A 17,564-nucleotide genomic window follows, 5' to 3' on the forward strand; every position below is an offset into this window, starting at 1 on the left:
CTCCCCCCCCCCCTCACAACCTAGCACTACACTGTAATCCCCCAGACATTAGTGGGGCATTAGGATTTCCTTACAAGGTATGCAACCTGTTTCAGAGTCTTGGAGACCCTACTGTCCTAGCTCTTCCCTAAGGGAGACAAGATCTTGGAGGGGGGGGGGGACAAAAAGGAGGCAAGATCTCTAGGAAAAAAAAATGAAAAGAGGGAGGAAAATAAACTTTAATCTTGCCGTCTCCAAGTGGTGCCCTCGGGTAACATTGAGAATGAGGCAGCCATTGAGACTGACTGTATTCAGTTTCTCTCTTATTGACAGTAACTTTATTTTTCCTACTGGTGTACTAGTCCTCCAATAATGGTGCATAACAGTGGGGGTAGGAAATATTGACCTTTGGAAGCCTTTAGTCACATCCCATGTGGTAGGCAGTGTGGTCACACTATATAAAGATGGGGAGTTGCAGAGCTCATCAGAAACCCACACAATTGAGCAGCCATATTCAGGATCTGTGCTCACTGTACATGGGGAAGGGGTTTAGAAAAGCTACATTAAACATAACCTTCCAGTACCTAACCAGGCTGGGGAGTGGTTTGAATAGTGATAATGATAAAGATAACAAAAATAAAGTGGGAGCAACAGCCTTGCCAAAAAGAAAATACCTTTGTTACACATTTGCCTCACTCCATAATACTTCCCAGTAATCAAAACAAAGAGGCCCACCCCAAAACTCTAGAACAATCACCAGAGGAACTACCCACCATCTCCACAGAGGGTGATACCCACTGCAATTGGTATTATCATCAGGCCCAGCCACCACAATTAATAACTACAATCCAACCTGTCTAAAAGATGCTGCATTCCTGAGTCCGTACATCCGTGGCTAATCATCTTAACCCATATTTAGACAAAGTGGACTCGTAACTTGCATTGACCAAGATTCTTGGTCAAAATATGTCAACAGTGAATATATAACCAATGGCCCATGGGAGAATATAATAAATCTGAAGACTGGTACAGAACCCCCTGTAGTGTGTGGGCTCAAGGAAAAACCCTAATGATTATAGAACTAGAAACAGGAGCTGGGTAGGACACTGGAGTGGTGAATTTGTGAGAGGGTAGGGAATGAAGTGTGGTGAAGGTGGTGGGGCTGCACTAGGGCTGTGCAAAGTGATCGTGGTTGTTCAGCATGTGTATAGATGGGATGGAGAAGAGGTAAATGTGTGGATATTGGTAAGAGGCTGGAGGAGGAAGTTCAGAGCTTTAAGATTTTGGGCTTGTGTAGCAGGGAATAGAGGAGTTAAGGTGGTTATGAATCATAAAGGGAGGGAAACGAGTAAATTTCTGTGGGCTGGGGTGATGAAAACATCATGTCACTGTATGGAATGGAGACTTGGAATTTGGAGGAAGCGGAAAGGAGAAGTGTGTGTTTTGAAATTAAATGATTAAGAAATATGGGTTATGAGAAAAGATTGAGTGAGAAATAAAGATGTGGGGTAGAGAGTGGAGGTAGAAAAAGAGCTGGCAGATTGGGTTGAATGCCGAGATTATTTTAACATATGGAAAGGATAAGTGAAGACAGGGACAATAAATGAGGTTTTACATAGATGTGGTATGGGTATCGAGTGTGTGTACGCTATGACTCGGCCACCCTCTTAAATTGGGGAAAAGGCATTTTGGTGTGTGTGTACTAACATTTTTTTTTTTTACTACTTGCATCCCAAGTATTTATGCTTTGAGAACATGCCTTACTACTTTTTTGCCAGATGTCTAACATGATTTTTGCAAAGGAATTTCTTTTCAATACTATCTCCAGTGGATGTTTCATTTCTTCTTCAACTAATTTTTTTTTTTTTTTGTGCATTACTTTCAGATGATTCCCAAGTGGTGTTGCACATTCCTTTTATGTGTAGTTCTTTTCACAGCCATGTCACTTGTTCAACAAAGAACTTCCACACCAAGCTGAAATGATAACTAAACAAAAAATAAACATTTACCATTTTTATTTAAATTCCTAAAAGATTTTCATGCATTTTTATTTTATGCCATTTTCCAGGTTGGGCTTGTGCTGGCAGGAGTCAGTGTTAACATTGTTGAGGATGTGAAGGTTTTTAAGTTATAGCAGTTACATATAGTTACAGCTATAACTATATAGTTATATAATTATAAATATATAATATATATTGTAGCAGGATCAGAGGAGGGATTAAGGAAGTTAATGATGGAGGTCGGGAAGGTGTGTGAAAGGAAGTTGAAGATAAATGTGGGTAAAAGTAGGTGATGAGATGTACAAGGGGAGAGGATGACAGCAAATTGGAGGTGAGTATTAAGGGAAAGAGACTGGAGGAAGTGGATAGCTTTAGGTATTTGGGTGTGAATGTGGCAGGAAAGGGAGGAGTGGAGGTAGAATGTAGATTAAGAGAAGTGAGTAAATGCCTTGGGGGATTAAAAAGTGTAATGGGAAATAGACATTTGGGAATGGATGCTAAAAGAAGATTGTATGAAGGGGTGATTGTGCCAACAGCACTGTATGGGGCAGAAACATGGAACATAAGAGAATAGAAGGTGAGGTTAAATGTGAGATGAAATGACTGAGTAGTATGGTAGTGGTTACAAGACTGGATAGATTGAGAAACGAGGCATGGAGGAGAGCGGGGGTGGAAAGAGTTGGGAGGTAGGGTTGATGAAAGAGTATTAGGGTGGTTTGGACACATGGAATGAATGAGTGAAGAAAGATTACTAAAAGAGGTGTGGAAGGCAGAGGTGGAGGGAGTGAACATGAGGGGGTGACCAAGGATGAGATGGATGGGGTAAAAGGGGCATTGGGAAAGAGGGGAATGTCTGTTGAGGAAGGGAGAAGACAAGGGTGAGTGGAGAATGGTTGTATATGGATGATGCTGTGATGCATGGGAGTGGGTCAGGGATGTGGGGTGAGAGAATATGTGTGAATGATATTTTGACACAGCCCGAAGGGATTTCTCCCCATCTCTTTTTCTGTATAAGGGGACAGAGATGGGGGTCACTGATTTAATGAAGTGGCCTTGCTGTGGATGTGGTGCATCTTGCTGCACTGCTTCTGACCCAGGGTAGTGAGCAAGATGCAGAGATGAAAAGATGGAGGGAGGGATGGTGAATGGGAATGAAGTAGGTGGGAGTGGATATATGCCTCTAACTCTGGCCACCTCCCTTGTAAGAAGGAAAAGGCGTTGTTATATATATGGGTGTATATCTATATACACAATTATTTGACCATTTCAGGCCACAAATTGCAGGGCTGTGTGAGTCTCCATAGGAGAAGAAAAGTATGTACCAGAGTTGAGTGTGAGAGAAGTATAAGGAAAGGATTGGTTCAATAAAAGTAGCACAGAAATATATACATGAATATATTTCAAGGGCTTTTTCCTCCTTAAAGGAGGTAGTTATAGTCAAATGGCTTAAATCCACTCCCACCCATTTCATCTCCACCCCTCTCTCCCTCTTTTCTTGGCACCTCCTGGATGATGGGTCATCCCTGCATCTTGCCAACTGCCCTGGGTCAGAAGCAATGCAGCAAGACACAGCACATCCACAGCAAGGCTGCTTCATTTAATTGGCAACCCCCTCCTCCATCCCCTCATGCATAAAAGGAGATGTAGAGAAATTCCTTCAGGCTGCATCATAATATCATTCACACATACTCCCTCACCCCAACTCCCTTTCATGCATCACATCATTATCCATACACAACCATCCTCCTATCACCCCTATCTTCTGTCTTCTCCCTTCCTTTCTCAACAGACAACCCCCACCTGTTCAACGCCCCTTTTCCCTTGTAAAACATGCACTCCTCCAGTCCTCTGGCACTCTACTCTCTTTTAGACAAACATTAAACAACTTCACCAATCAGTCCACCATCACTATACCTCCCTTTTTTAGACACTGCATATGGCACCTATCACATATAATAATTTGCTCACTTAAAGAAGGAAAAATACCAAAAGACTGGAAAAATCCTAACATTGTACCAATATATAAAGGAGGAAACAAGGAAGAACCAACAATAGGCCAGTCTCGCTAACAAGCACTATAGCCAAAATTTGTGAGAAAATCATCAAGAATAGATGGGTAAAACACCTGGAAAAAAAAAAAAAAAAGACAATTTGGGTTCAGACAAGGAAGATCATGTACCACAAACTTAATATGTTTCTACTCATAATGGATGGGCTGACTGTGCCTTCCTGGACTTACAAAAAGCTTTTGACAAAGCACCACACAAAAGATTATTTTAAAAAATCAAACATATAGGAGGGATACAAGGGAACCTACTAAAATGAATGGAGGACTTCCTGATTGGTAGAAAGATGAAAGTAGTGCTCAGAGAAAAATATTCAGATTGGAAAGAGGTGATCAGTGGAGTACCGCAAGGATCTGTACTAGCTCGAATAATGTTTGCTATTTATGTGAATGACATGGATGATGATGTGAAATGTTACATGAGCTTCTTTGCAGACGATGCCAAACTATTAAGGAAAGTAAAAACTGAAAAGTATTGTGAATCACTGCAGGAAGACCTGAATAAAGTATGGAACTGGAGTCAGAAATGGGAAGTGGACCTCAATATTGACAAGTGTAGCATAATGGAGTTTGGAAATAATGAAAATAGAATATCAGGACAATATAAAATTGGAACCAAGGAGGTAAAGAAGAAGAGATCCGAAAAAGATTTGGGTGTAATTATCTCAAACAACTTGTCCTATGATAAACAGATAAATAAAATTGTCAGAGAATCCTACAACTTGCCAAGATCAATAAAAGTGGCATTTACATATTTGGACGAAGAAATGATTAAAAAAATATTGGTCACACTGATAAGGCCTAGACTAGAATATGCAGCAACATTGTGGTCACCCAGTACCAAAAAGAATATAAAGAAAATAGAAAGAATCCAGAGAGCAGCCACAAAAATGGCACCTGCACTTGCAAACTCGTCATATGAGGAGAGGTTGGCTAAACTGGAGTTACCGACCCTGGAACAAAGAAGAGAGGTGACCTACTTACCATCTACAGAATCATGAAGGGCACAGAAATACTCGATAGAGAGGACTTGTTAAACTGGGACAACATAACCACAAGAGGACACGGAAAGAAAATAAAAAACATAGCTACTGAAGAGATATGAAAAAAAAAAACAGTTTTTCACATAGAGTGGTGGACACTTGGAACAAACTGGACAAAAAAATAGTTGCGCAGAAACAATTCATGAGTTTAAGAGCAAACTAGACACTGAGATACAAAGGCGGGACACCACGAGCATAGCTCCCTTTCCTGCAAAATACAACTAGGTAAATACACAGATGCCTTGCCTGCACCTCATCATTTTAATAACTGCTTTCACCTCATCTTATTTCTCCTCCATTTTCCTCACTCATCACTGTCATTTTCTTAGTGCTACCCACAGCAACTACCTTTCCCTCCCAGTCCTCCTTCACATTTAGCAACTCTCTAAAATACTCTACCCATCTTCCTCTTACTGCTGTCTTCTTCATTATCATCTCTCCATCTGCACCTTTTACATTTTCTTCTCTACTTAATTCGCCTATTCCTCTCTTAATTTCCTTCCAAAACATATTTGTACCTTAAACAATTTGTCATACACTTTCCCTATTTCACATCTCTCCCTTTTGCCTCCTTTATCTTATGTTTTACTTCTCTTCTTTTTTCTTTGTACATCTCCATATGTTCCTCTCGTCCTATTTTGGAACCAATCTGTGAATGCTCATTTCTTCTCTTCCACAGCCTTCTTTGCTTCATCATCCCACCACTCATTACCCTTCCTTCTATTTCCTCCCATTCTCCTTGTTCTTCACAATCTTTGTGTATGTTATGACTCCCTTCTTGAACCATCCCCATTTCTTTCTACTCAATCCTTCACTTCCTCTCACACCTCTCTCAGCTTCTTCTTGTGCTCCTCCTTTTCTTTCTCATTTAAGCAGTTTACTCTAAGTACATCCCTACCTTCTGTCCTTTTCCTCTTTCTCCATCTATTCACCACTCTTAACTTACCTTCCTCCAAAAAATGGTCTGATATTTTCCCTCAATCTCTCTCCTAAGAACATATTAATCCAAAACCGCCACTAATACTCCTGGGGAAAAAAAAAAAAAATATATATATATATATACATACATATATACATACATATATATATATATACATACATATATACATACATATATATATACATAAATATACCAGAGGCTTTTTTCCCCCCTTACATGGGGGGTAGCCAAAAAGAAAAAGTCATAGAAACCACTTCCACCCATTCCATTCCCTACGTATTCCACTCCCCTCCACCCTCCCTATTATCTTGATGACCTGTCATCCAGGAAGTGCCAAGATATATATATGTATATGATAAAAAATTAATGATAATATGGGAGGTGACAGAAAACTCTTCACCCATTTGTTTCCCACTCTTGTAGCTGCTCGCAGATCAATACTAAGGAGCCAGAAAGGAATATACAAAAATAAGTAGAGAATAGGAAAAGTAGTTTGAGAAAGATGTACTTGACAAATACAAGAATCAACCTAAGTTGTTCTTCAGATTTGTGAGTGGCAAGCTAAAACATAGAGAAAGAATATCTAGGTTGAAAACTGAATGATTATATGAAGGAGGAATAATGCAAGCTGAAATATGAATGAAGTGGATGAGAGCAGTAGAGATGAAAAGTTGGTCTAGACAGGAGGTACCACAGGGTTCAATTCTGGTACCTATAATATTTTTAGTATCATTCAGACCAGCAGCATGAGTGGGGCAGATTTTGATGAGTGAAGGCAAAAAGATGGGACCCCATGAACACAGCTTCAACCCTGTACATTGCAACACTGGACACCCAGGACAAAAAAGAATATAAAGAAATTAGAAAGAATCCAAAGAGTAACAACAAAGATGGCACCAACACTCTCTAAATTGACATACGAATAAAGATTGTCCAAACTGGAACTACCAACCCTGGAACAAAGAAGAGAAAGAGGAGATCTACTGGCCATTTACAGAATTATGAAAGGGATGGAAGTCCTCAACAGAGAAGATTTATTAAAGTGGGATAAAAGAAAAACAAGAGGACATGAAAAGAAACTCAAAAAGGATAGTTATAGAAGAGATCTGAAAAAAATAGTTCCCACACTAGAGTGGATGCCTGGAACAAATTGGATGAGGCAACAGTGTGTGCAAAAACTATACAAGAATTGAAGAAACTAGATGCTGAAAGATACAAAGATAGGTTTCTACAAGCATAGCTCTCACCCGTATAATACAACTATGTAAATACACATAGTACCCACTATTACATATATTGTTTATCTTTGTATTGCAGCTCAGACGTTGCTGGCTGTGTCAGGTGGTGCAGCTATTTGGAGGTCTACCTCACCATATGTAATGGTGAGTCATCTTTTAAAAGTGGCACTAACAAATTGTTTTCAATCATAGTTGTCAACACTGTGCACCACCTCAGCTACATTAAACATAATTTTCCTCATAAATTGTCTCGTGTATTTTTTTTTTTTTTTCTATAAGTACAGTGGCTACAACTATGATTTCAAGAGTATTTTTTTCTAACTTTAGGCTGTTGTGTTCATGCAAGTAGATTAGTAAAGTAGAAAAGTGAAAAGTGACCCATCTCCTTCCTCATCTCCTACTTTTGACCACTGCATTCTTCACTGTAGCAGAAGCCACAGTTTTACAAAATGTATTGTTCGCGAAAGAAGGTAAGGGGAATATTGACTTTTTGGAGACTAATCCATAGCATTGTCTTTCAGCCTATAAGGAAATGCCATTAGATTTTGTTTTATGCAAGTTCACAAAAAGAAAGAGAAAAAAAAAAAAGAATAATTGTGTATCATTTGAAACCACTCTTCCCACTAGACCTTTGGCTTCCACTTTGCAACCTCCAACGCTATTCATAGCCTATTTCAGACACAAAATGGCCACAAACATAAGTAGTAATGTTCACAAGGTTGATCAGCTGATGAAGATTCTTAATTAAGAGAATGGAAATGGGAAGTTTAGTACAAATGAATTAGTATCAGAAGTTACTAGAATAAGTAACAAATCTTTGAGGGAGAGACAAATATGTACATATTGTTTTTTTGGGTAAATGTATTGTATCACTGAGCCAAGTTTATTAGTTTAAAGGGACTAGTGATAAGTAGGTGTTTCCTGTGGTCTGCAAGATGAAAGTGGAGCTTCCCATTTTCACACTCCCTCTCCTCCAACCCTGAGGGGCTGACACTCATTCTCCAGACTGATCCCAAGATCTCTATCAACTTTAACTGTATTTCTTACACCTTATCACACATAGAGAACTTGACAGCCAGCAACGGCTCTTCTAGTAATTTTAGCTGGTGACATAAAAACAGCCCTACACCAATACAACACGGACAACAGTCCAAAGTTTCTTCCCAAAGAGGTGCCTGGGAGGGTCCAAGGACCATTTCCAACTGCAGTGGGTTTTCCGCAGGTAGTCCCCGGATTAGACTCTGATTTCTCACTTATCTTCGTGTGTATTTCCTCCACCTTTTCACATGAGAGGTGACAACTGCTCCCCTCATCCTGTTGCTGCTATGAGCTGGTGACTTAGAAACTGCCCCACATTAATACAACACAGACAACAATCCAAAGATTCTTTATGGAGAGAGAGATATCTGGGAGGGGCTGAGGGCCACCTTGGGGCTGTGGCTTTCCAGTTAGTGAGAGTTGAAACTGTATAAATTATATTATTACTGCTTTGTTTTTGTTGCCAGCATGTGGAATATGACAAGATTGCACAGGTTAAAAAATAGTACTCACATATATAAATTTGTTTGTATTCAGACATGTAATATTTTTTTCAGGCAGCGGGAGCAAAAACTATATATGACTTCAGTGCTACTGATATAGATGGCAATGAGGTGTCTTTAGAAAAATACAGGTAGGTGATATAGTGTACAGCATAAGGAAATGTATGTTTTATTTATTTATTATTATTATTTTTTTTTACTGACATTGATTAGACAACAATGGGTCACAGCAGCATAAATGGTTGGTTAATAAATTTTTAGTGACAATTACTGCAGCATGCACAAGAGTGCACAAGGCTTGAGAATGCTCTTGTCCTACTGATCAATAGTCATGGAAATGTAACTGATGTAGTAGTTGGTGAAAACATTGCATTTAATGACCACAACCTAATCATGATCAAGATATAAGTCTCTGAATAGACATTTGCACCTGTCATAGCTGGTTTGATATTTTTATATCAATAAGTTTCTTCCCCCATATAAGGGAGGTAGCCAGCCAAGACAAGCACCCGTCTCTACTCAGCCCAATCCCGTCCATGACCCACTTCCCTTTCATAATAACTCCTCGTGGATGAAGGGTCATCAGTGTCCCCTGCCCACTGTCTAGGTCAGAAGGAATACAGCAAGGCACAGCACATTCTTAGCAGGGCCAGCCACTGGTTTAAGAAAAGCTCATTTTACTAGTCCATGAAATTGTGCAAGATGCAGGGATGACCTGTCATCTAGGAGGAGTCAAGAAAAGAGGGAGGAAAGGAGGGGTGGTGAATGGGAGTGAAGTGCGTGGGGATGAAATGGGTGGGAGTGGATTTATGCCTTTGACTTTGGCTACCTCACCTGTAAGGGGGAAAAAGTCCTTGAAGCATATGTATGTATGAAAAAAGTCAGATCTTACCTGGGGGGTCACATCCTTTACCCACTGGGTCATTGTGTTCTCCATTGTGCATGTATGTATATGTGTGCAGTATATATATATGTATGTATACACATACATATATCAAGGGCTTTTTTCCCCTTACAAGGGAGGTAGCCAAAGTCAAAAGACTAATGTTCCACTCCCTCCCACTCATCTTGGCTCCTCATGGATGACGGGTCATCCCTGTTTCTTGCCCATCGCCCTGGATCAGAAGCAATACAGTGGCCGCAAAAAAAAAGTACACATTTTCACCGCAATAAAAATGTACACATGCAAAACTGCGTGTACATTTTTATTGCGTTCCCACCATAGGAATAGTGGGAGGAGCTAGGGAGTGACGTAGCACCCACGTGATAGGCTGACGTCATGCTTCCCCGCCACAGCAAGCATCAGTGAGCTTCAAAAGCTCGGTGAGTGGGGATTAAATTTACACACTCCTCAGTGCCCGCTTTTGCACTCGCTCACCAATTTTGACGGCCTATAACTCCACAACCACTTGCCACAATGGGACGAAATAAACTTACAATGGAGGAGAAGACTTGTGCCATCACCCTACATTTTTTTTTGCGGCCACCCTCTTCTTCTTCATCACCTCTGTCAGGAGGGGTTTTTTGGCGGCGCGGCGAGCAGGGAGTTTCAGATCTTTTTGCAGGCAGTGTTGAATCGTCCGAACAGACACCTTCTTCAGGAGGTCAGGGTGCTTCTCCTTTAGTTCCACGGCAGTAATGGATGGTTCAGCTAACACCTCACGCTTCAAGACCTTGTCTGTTCGTGGGCTGGTCTTTCTTGGTGCTCCAGAGCCCTTCTTTCGTGGTGGAATGGTGCCGGGTGGGACGCTGGCGGCTGCCTTCTTCAGGTTGTAGACGACCCTTCTTGTCACCTTCAGGTCTACGGCCACGCGTATCACAGACCACCCCTGCTCCAGTAGGGTGATGGCACGAGTCTTCTCCTCCATTGTAAGTTTATTTCGTCCCATTGTGGCAAGTGGTTGTGGAGTTATAGGCCGTCAAAGTTGGTGAGCGAGTGCAAAAGCGGGCACAGCGCGTAAATTTAATCCCCACTCACCGAGCTTTTGAAGCTCACTGATGCTTGCTGTGGTGGGGAAGCATGACGTCAGCCTATCACGTGGGTGCTACGTCACTCCCTAGCTCCTCCCACTATTCCTATGGTGGGAACGCAATAAAAATGTACACGCGGTTTCGTGTGTGTACATTTTTATTGCGGTGAAAATGTGTACTTTTTTTTTTTTTTTTGAGGCCACTGTACAGCAAGACACAGCACATCCACAGCAAGGATGCTTCAGTTAATCAGCAACCTCCTCCACACACACACTATCTGTCCCCTCATGCAGTAACATGGAAGTTGGAGAGAAATCCCTTTGTGCTACTTCAGATCATTCTCGCATAACCACTCCCTAACCCCCCCCCATATCCCCTACCCACTCTCTTCCATGCATCATAGTATTATCCATTCTCCTCCATCTGCCTTTTCCCTTCCTTCCTCAACAGACATCCCCCTTATCCTCAGTCATCCCCTCATGTTCACTCCATCCACCTCTGCCTTCCACACTTCTTTTACTAATATTTCTGTACTCATTCTTTCCCTGTGTCCAAACCATTCCAATACTTTTTCATTAACCCTACCTCCCATCTCCTTTTCCAACCCTGCTCTCCTCTTCACCTCATTTCCTACTCTACCTAACCTTGTAACCCCGATCATACTTCTTGGACATTTCATCTCGCATTTAAACTCTCCTATCTTATGTCTCTACCCCATATAGTGCTGTCGGCACAATCACCCTTTCCCACAATCTCCTCATGGCATCCATTCCCATATGTCTATTTCTCATTACACTTTTTAATCCCCCCCAAGGCATTTACTTGCTTCTCTCAATCTACATTCAACCTCCACTCCTTTTCCTGCCACATGCAACCCCAAGTATCTAGAAGTATCCACTTCCGTCAGCCTCTCTCCTTTCACACTCGCTTCCAGATTGCTGCCGTCCTTTCCCTTTGTACATCTCGTCACTTTACTTCTACCCCCCCCATTTATATATATATATATATATATATATATATATATATACATACACATGTGTGTGTGTATTTATGTGTATACATACATATACCAAGGGCTTTTTCCCCTTACAAGGGAGGTAGTCAAAGACATACCTATACCTAAGGCTTTTCCCCCTTACAAGGGAGGTAGCCAAAAAATAAAAGCATATATATATATATATACACACATATTTTTTGTACTATCTTGTTTCACAGGGACCATGTATGCATTGTAGTCAATGTGGCCACCAAGTGAGGCTTGACCAATGTGAACTACACCGAGTTGGTGGAGCTTCACAAGAAATATGCCGAGGCAAATGGCCTTCGCATTTTTGCCTTCCCCTGCAACCAGTTTGGTGGACAGGTTAGTGTGTGCATTGTTGTATGTCACTGGTCCTTGGAATAGGAAAGCTAGTGGGAATTTTGTTTCCTTTCAGTACAGTAGTATCCCATAACAATAGTCTGGGATTAGCTGAAACAAAAGTTGTAGTGTCACCATACTGAAGGTATGTAGAAACCATTATGCACACAGGTAGCCCTCTAATTACATGAGTTCCATCTTTGTGTTTTCAGTCTAGCATGACCTAATTTTATGTCATTTTATTCCAAATATGAATGTACAGTATGTAGGTTTTACATGATCATAGTAACTGGACTGCAAATGTCATATCAACTTTAAGCAGACTGCCATGCTGCCTGTCACAACACCAGTTCATTTTGGATTGATTTGAATGAGTGTAGAGTTTCAGGAGGAATGTCAATTTTGTGGTGGTGTTACCAGAGTAGGAGATGAGATGATAGATGAAATATTAGGGAGGTTTGAAGTGTTATTGGAGAAATTTTGGATGTGTTTAGAAAGGGAGTTGATGATAGCATAGTGTTAAAGAGAGCCAAGTATAAGTGTAAAGGGGAAAGGATGGTGGAGGGGAGGATGGTTGAGAGGAATTATGTAGTGGTATTCATAAAGAAGAATGGAAGAGTTCTGGATGTTAACTTTTTCAGTGGAGAGATCAGAGCAGGGAACGGACAGATTGGGATCATGTAGAAGAGAAATTGAGACTGGAGGAAAAGGGAGGAATGGGAAGTGCTTAGGGTAAACAAATGAAATGAGAAGGATAAAAAGAAAGAGTACCAGAAACTGAAAGAAGTGTTAGAGGTAGTGAGAGATAGTGGGGGGAAATGTGGGTAGAAGAATGGTATCTTTTGAGGAGGAAGGGATAATGTGTGCATAAATAGTATGTGGAAAAAGGAGGATAGACAGAAACTGAGAGACAGCATGTGGTAGAGTGAAGAGGGGAAGGTGGTGGTGGAAGAGAAGTGACTTTAGGAGGATTAATTGCAAAGTAGAAATAGGAAAGAATTAGAGGTACAAGAAAGAAGGAGAAGCAGGTTGCAAGATGAGGGGGACAAAGAATAGAGCAGATGTACTGTAGAGTAGGAAGGTCATAGAGGATTTTGAAAAGAATGAGGAGTCGAATCAGGTAAAGAGAAAAATGTGAAAGGCACAGAAAGACATATCTCAATGGGAGTAAAGTGGGATGGGGAAGAAGGGTAGAGTGTTTTTTTTTTTATTTATATATTTTATTCATTTATTATTATTTTTCCTTTTTCTTTTTATGTGGAAGAGGTTAGGGACTGATTGATTTGGCAGTGGAAGATGCTATGAAAATGATAAGGCTTACAGGAAAAGATCAGTCAGAAAAGGAAAATATCATGAATATTTGTAAGGCACCTGGATGAGATGGATGTCATGTGGAGTGTATGACAAAAGGAAGAGCTGTTATAGTGGATTAGTTAGGAAGGTTGTTCAGTGTCTGCCTAAGGAAGGAAGATGGCCCTAGAGGACAATGCGAGTGTTGACATAGCTCCACTATACAAAGAAAAATACGAGACTGATGTAAACATAATACTTGGAGAGGGATAACCGAGTATAGTTGGAAAGGTGGGAGAGTATATTGAAAGGGGGAACAAATGAAATAATTGTAGAACAATATAGGTTTAGGAAAGGTATAGGTGGGTGGATCAAACTCAGTACTAAGGTAAAAGACAGGTGAGAAGTTGGCAAAAGGCAAGGATGACTTTTGGGGTGTTGTGGACTTGGAGAAGACACATGACAGGGTTGACAGAAAAGTATTATTGTATTTATTGTAGATGTGTGGAATAAAAGGAAGGCTGTTGAGGGCAGTCAGAAGATTTTACCTTAGTAGAGCTTGTGTTACAGTAGGTACTGGTGAGAGCGAGTGTTTGAGGTGAAGTGGGGCTGTACCAGGGTTGTGGAATGTCACTATGGTTGTTCTTTGTGTACTTGTGAACCACTTGTTATTTGTGTTTGACACTGCACTTGTGGCTGGGTCAGAGGAGAGTCTAAGGCAGTCGGTGGCAGAGCATCGGAGGGATGGGAGATGACAAAGCAGAAAGTAAAAGGGTAGCAATGATTTGGAGAAAAGTCTTAAAAGAAAGAGGCTGGCAATATTTCTATGGATTTTAGGAACTTGCTAACTAATATTTGTATAAATAACTTCATTTCAGGAACCAGGCACAGAAGCGGAGATAAAGAAATTTGCCGAGGGATTTGGTGTTGAGTTTGACATGTTTTCCAAAATCAAAGTCAATGGTGATGATGCCCATCCCCTGTGGAAATATCTGAAGGAAAAACAGGGAGGAACCTTAGGAAGCTTCATTAAATGGAACTTCACCAAATTTCTAGTAGACAAATCTGGAGTACCTGTAGCCCGATACTCGCCCCAGACAAATCCAGTAAGTATTGAACAGTTTTAGTTTGGGGAGAAAATGAGAGGACAAAAAATGTGCACACATATAATCAGAATACATGGGAAATGAATTGCTACCTTTTAGAAACTTGTTTCTAAAGGGACAGGGCTGGTGGAAAAAGTGGGGTCATTTCAGTTAACCCCTCCAGGATACACAAAAACCACCTGCTGGCAGGCGATCTGAACACTCACCATCTATTCAGGCTTAACACGTAAACAGCAGATCAGAGAGGAAACAAAATTCTTGAACAGCTCACCAACTTAAACATAATTAACTCCAGCAACAACCCCAGTAGACAACTTCTTCAACATTGCATGTTGAGAAAAAGGATTGTGGTACTCCCCAAGGCAGTCGTAGCTCCTCTTGGGGATCGGTACCACCTGCGTAGAGCCGGTGGCCAGGGCTGGTTGCCGCCGTTTGGCCCCCAACTCTTGGGGTTGGTGGGTGGTCCCACGACGTAGACAAATACATACCTCATCTCTACATCAACAACACTATAATACCACACACAAACACACCGAAAATTCTTGGTGTAACATACAATACATCCATGTCTTTCAAACAACACATCACAAACATAAAAAACAAATGCACACCTAGACTTAACGCAGTTAAGTCAATCACTGGAACAACATTTGGACAAAACAAAGAAACTAATACAGGTAAACGTCGACTTACGATGGCATTAGGTTTCGATAGAGCCATCGTAAGACGATCTCATCGTAAGTCGATCCCCACTCTGTTCCGTGGTCACTGTACCTAGCCTACCTGTATATTAACCACCAGAGATACTGAATATAGCCTATTAAACATGTACAGTAGTTTATTTAATTATTTTTATCCTTTTTACCATATTCAAACACTATAATATGTATTTTCAGTACGGAACTTAAATCTCGCGGGCAGCAGCCAATGCCAGCCGTACGACGTGACGTAATAATACTCGCATCATAAAATATAGTCACCGCTAATATCGATCGTTCTCTCTTTCACCCGCGAATTTTGAAAACCACAGAGAATGAATCATTTGAGAGAATGTAAAAACACAGGGGCGACTACAATAAATATAATCAAGACGCCGATATGGCAGCGTCGCGAATCCACTTGCTCCTCATGACGCATACGTGTGCGGCACCGTATGGAAGGGGTTAAATTATCATATCGTCGTCGTCGTCGTCGTCATCGTAAAGTCGAACAATCGTAAGTCGCGGCCATCGTAAGTCGACGTTTACCTGTACAATATACAAACAATGCCTACGCTCAGTGATAAAATATGCGAGTCCTGCATGGGCTTCTAATCTCAGTGAGACACACCACAACACCCTTCAAATCATACAAAACAAAGCCCTAAAAACAATTACAGGCTGCACAAATACAACACCTACAGACCATTTACACCATGAAACCAAAGTCCTCAAAGTCAAGGACCACCTCGACATGAGAGAGACACAAACACTTGCCGCAGCCACCACAAACACATCACACCTGCTACACTACATAGCAGAACACCCACACACACCAAGAAACATTAAAACAACACCCAAAGACCTGTATCACACACAGATACTCTCTTCTCTTCCTCCACAACCACCAAATACCAGCCTCTGGAAACATATTCATAATCATATCACTCACTGCTCCATTAACACACTGAAACACAACACACTGCTGCATGCCAGACCCCTTCTGAATCCTCTCTCCCACGAAAGGACAGAGTCCACCTGGCCAGACTGCGGTGTGGCCACCACCCAGCACTTCTAAGATACCAGAAGAGGCTGGATGACCGCATTGTGAACAGCTGCCCAGGATGTAACACTTCACCCCATACCATACAACACATAATGGAAGACTGCATTATACACAATCATGCACGCAAACAACACAACATACACTCTATAAAGGATTTGTGGGAAAACCCAGTTTCGTCAGTGGCATTCCTTGGGGAGACGGGACTGCTCGGACAGACAGTCTAGGGAATGACAACAACTTCTTCAACACAACAATTAAGATCCCCTAACATAGTGATGTGTTCACCCATCCTCCAAAGACAGACAACATAGGAAACCATTCAAAATCTTAGGTCTAATCATTTCCCCTGAGTGAAAATTACCACAGAACTGAAAGAGAAATTACAACCCATAATCAAGAGAACTTTTATAGACTACCAAAAAGGAAACTGTATATTGAAAATAATAAACATTGTTTTAAAATTATATGCCATTCCTAGAACATTTAAGAACCTATTTCCCATTACGCATGGTTCTCTCATGTACATGACAACTATTTGCTCTACATTGTCCCTATTAGTTATAAATTTTAATTCACTATTTCTAAAGTCAGCCCCTTCCCCCACTCACACTATCCTTTCCAAGTCCTTTGTCAGTTTGTTCTTCATATGCATGAAGAATATGTATTCCTTTTCTTGTGTTCTTAATGTTTCTGTTTTATTTACTCTTATTTTCAGAGTTCCATGGAAAAGGACTTGAGCAAATACTTCTAAGCATATCCTGGTGAGCTGGTATCCCCAGTTTCTCTTCTGGGTGAAGCTGTTGGAAATGTGAAGGTGTATGGGAAACTCCTAAGGAGAAAGTACACTGGATGAAATAAGAACAGAATTACCTAGGAACAGATCGGGGAAACATACCAGCGCATTGGAGCATTATGCTTAATCCTTTAGTTTACAAACAGTAACTAATCTAGTCGTCCTTCAGGATAGGTCAGACATCTGTTGTGTATCAACATGGACTAAATAAAATGTACACAGATCTTTGTATTTTATTTCCAATTGGGGTTGTATTTAGAGGTACACCTTGTGAACTTGCTCATTACTGGAAAACTTGAACCATAGATTATTTTTTTTTTAATATTCTCAGGAGAAAGTACATTGGATTAGCTCATGACCAGAATAAGAACAAATCGAAGAAACTGGGTTTGCATCAGAACATTGTGCATTCACATTCTACAGGAGGAGTGAAGATGGACTCCTCCCAGATATCCAGTAACTGACATGAAATTC

The 17,564-nt window shown here is 40.9% G+C and overlaps 1 protein-coding gene across 8 annotated transcripts in view; it reads left to right on the plus strand.

Moving 5' to 3' along the window:
* LOC143036754 (phospholipid hydroperoxide glutathione peroxidase-like) overlaps positions 1-17,314 on the plus strand; it is a 20,964-nt gene extending 3,650 nt beyond the window's left edge. For 4 of the 8 annotated variants that reach the window (XM_076204453.1, XM_076204454.1, XM_076204446.1 and 1 more), the window contains exons 2-6: positions 7,345-7,409; positions 8,861-8,937; positions 11,993-12,140; positions 14,306-14,533; positions 17,013-17,314. In XM_076204453.1, coding sequence (XP_076060568.1) covers positions 7,407-7,409; positions 8,861-8,937; positions 11,993-12,140; positions 14,306-14,533; positions 17,013-17,048 — 492 coding nt within the window. In that variant the 5' untranslated portion in view covers positions 7,345-7,406 and the 3' untranslated portion in view covers positions 17,049-17,314. Of the gene's footprint in view, positions 1-7,344; positions 7,410-7,592; positions 7,736-8,860; positions 8,938-11,992; positions 12,141-14,305; positions 14,534-17,012 lie in introns of all 8 variants that reach the window. The other 4 variants (XM_076204448.1, XM_076204447.1, XM_076204451.1 and 1 more) reach the window with 2 other exon arrangements.
* The last annotated feature ends 250 nt before the right edge of the window (positions 17,315-17,564 follow it).

Source organism: Oratosquilla oratoria, chromosome 21, assembly GCF_046742065.1.
Source record: "Oratosquilla oratoria isolate Oo_2021 chromosome 21, ASM4674206v1, whole genome shotgun sequence".
In the NCBI taxonomy this organism is placed as follows: Eukaryota; Metazoa; Arthropoda; class Malacostraca; order Stomatopoda; family Squillidae; genus Oratosquilla; species Oratosquilla oratoria.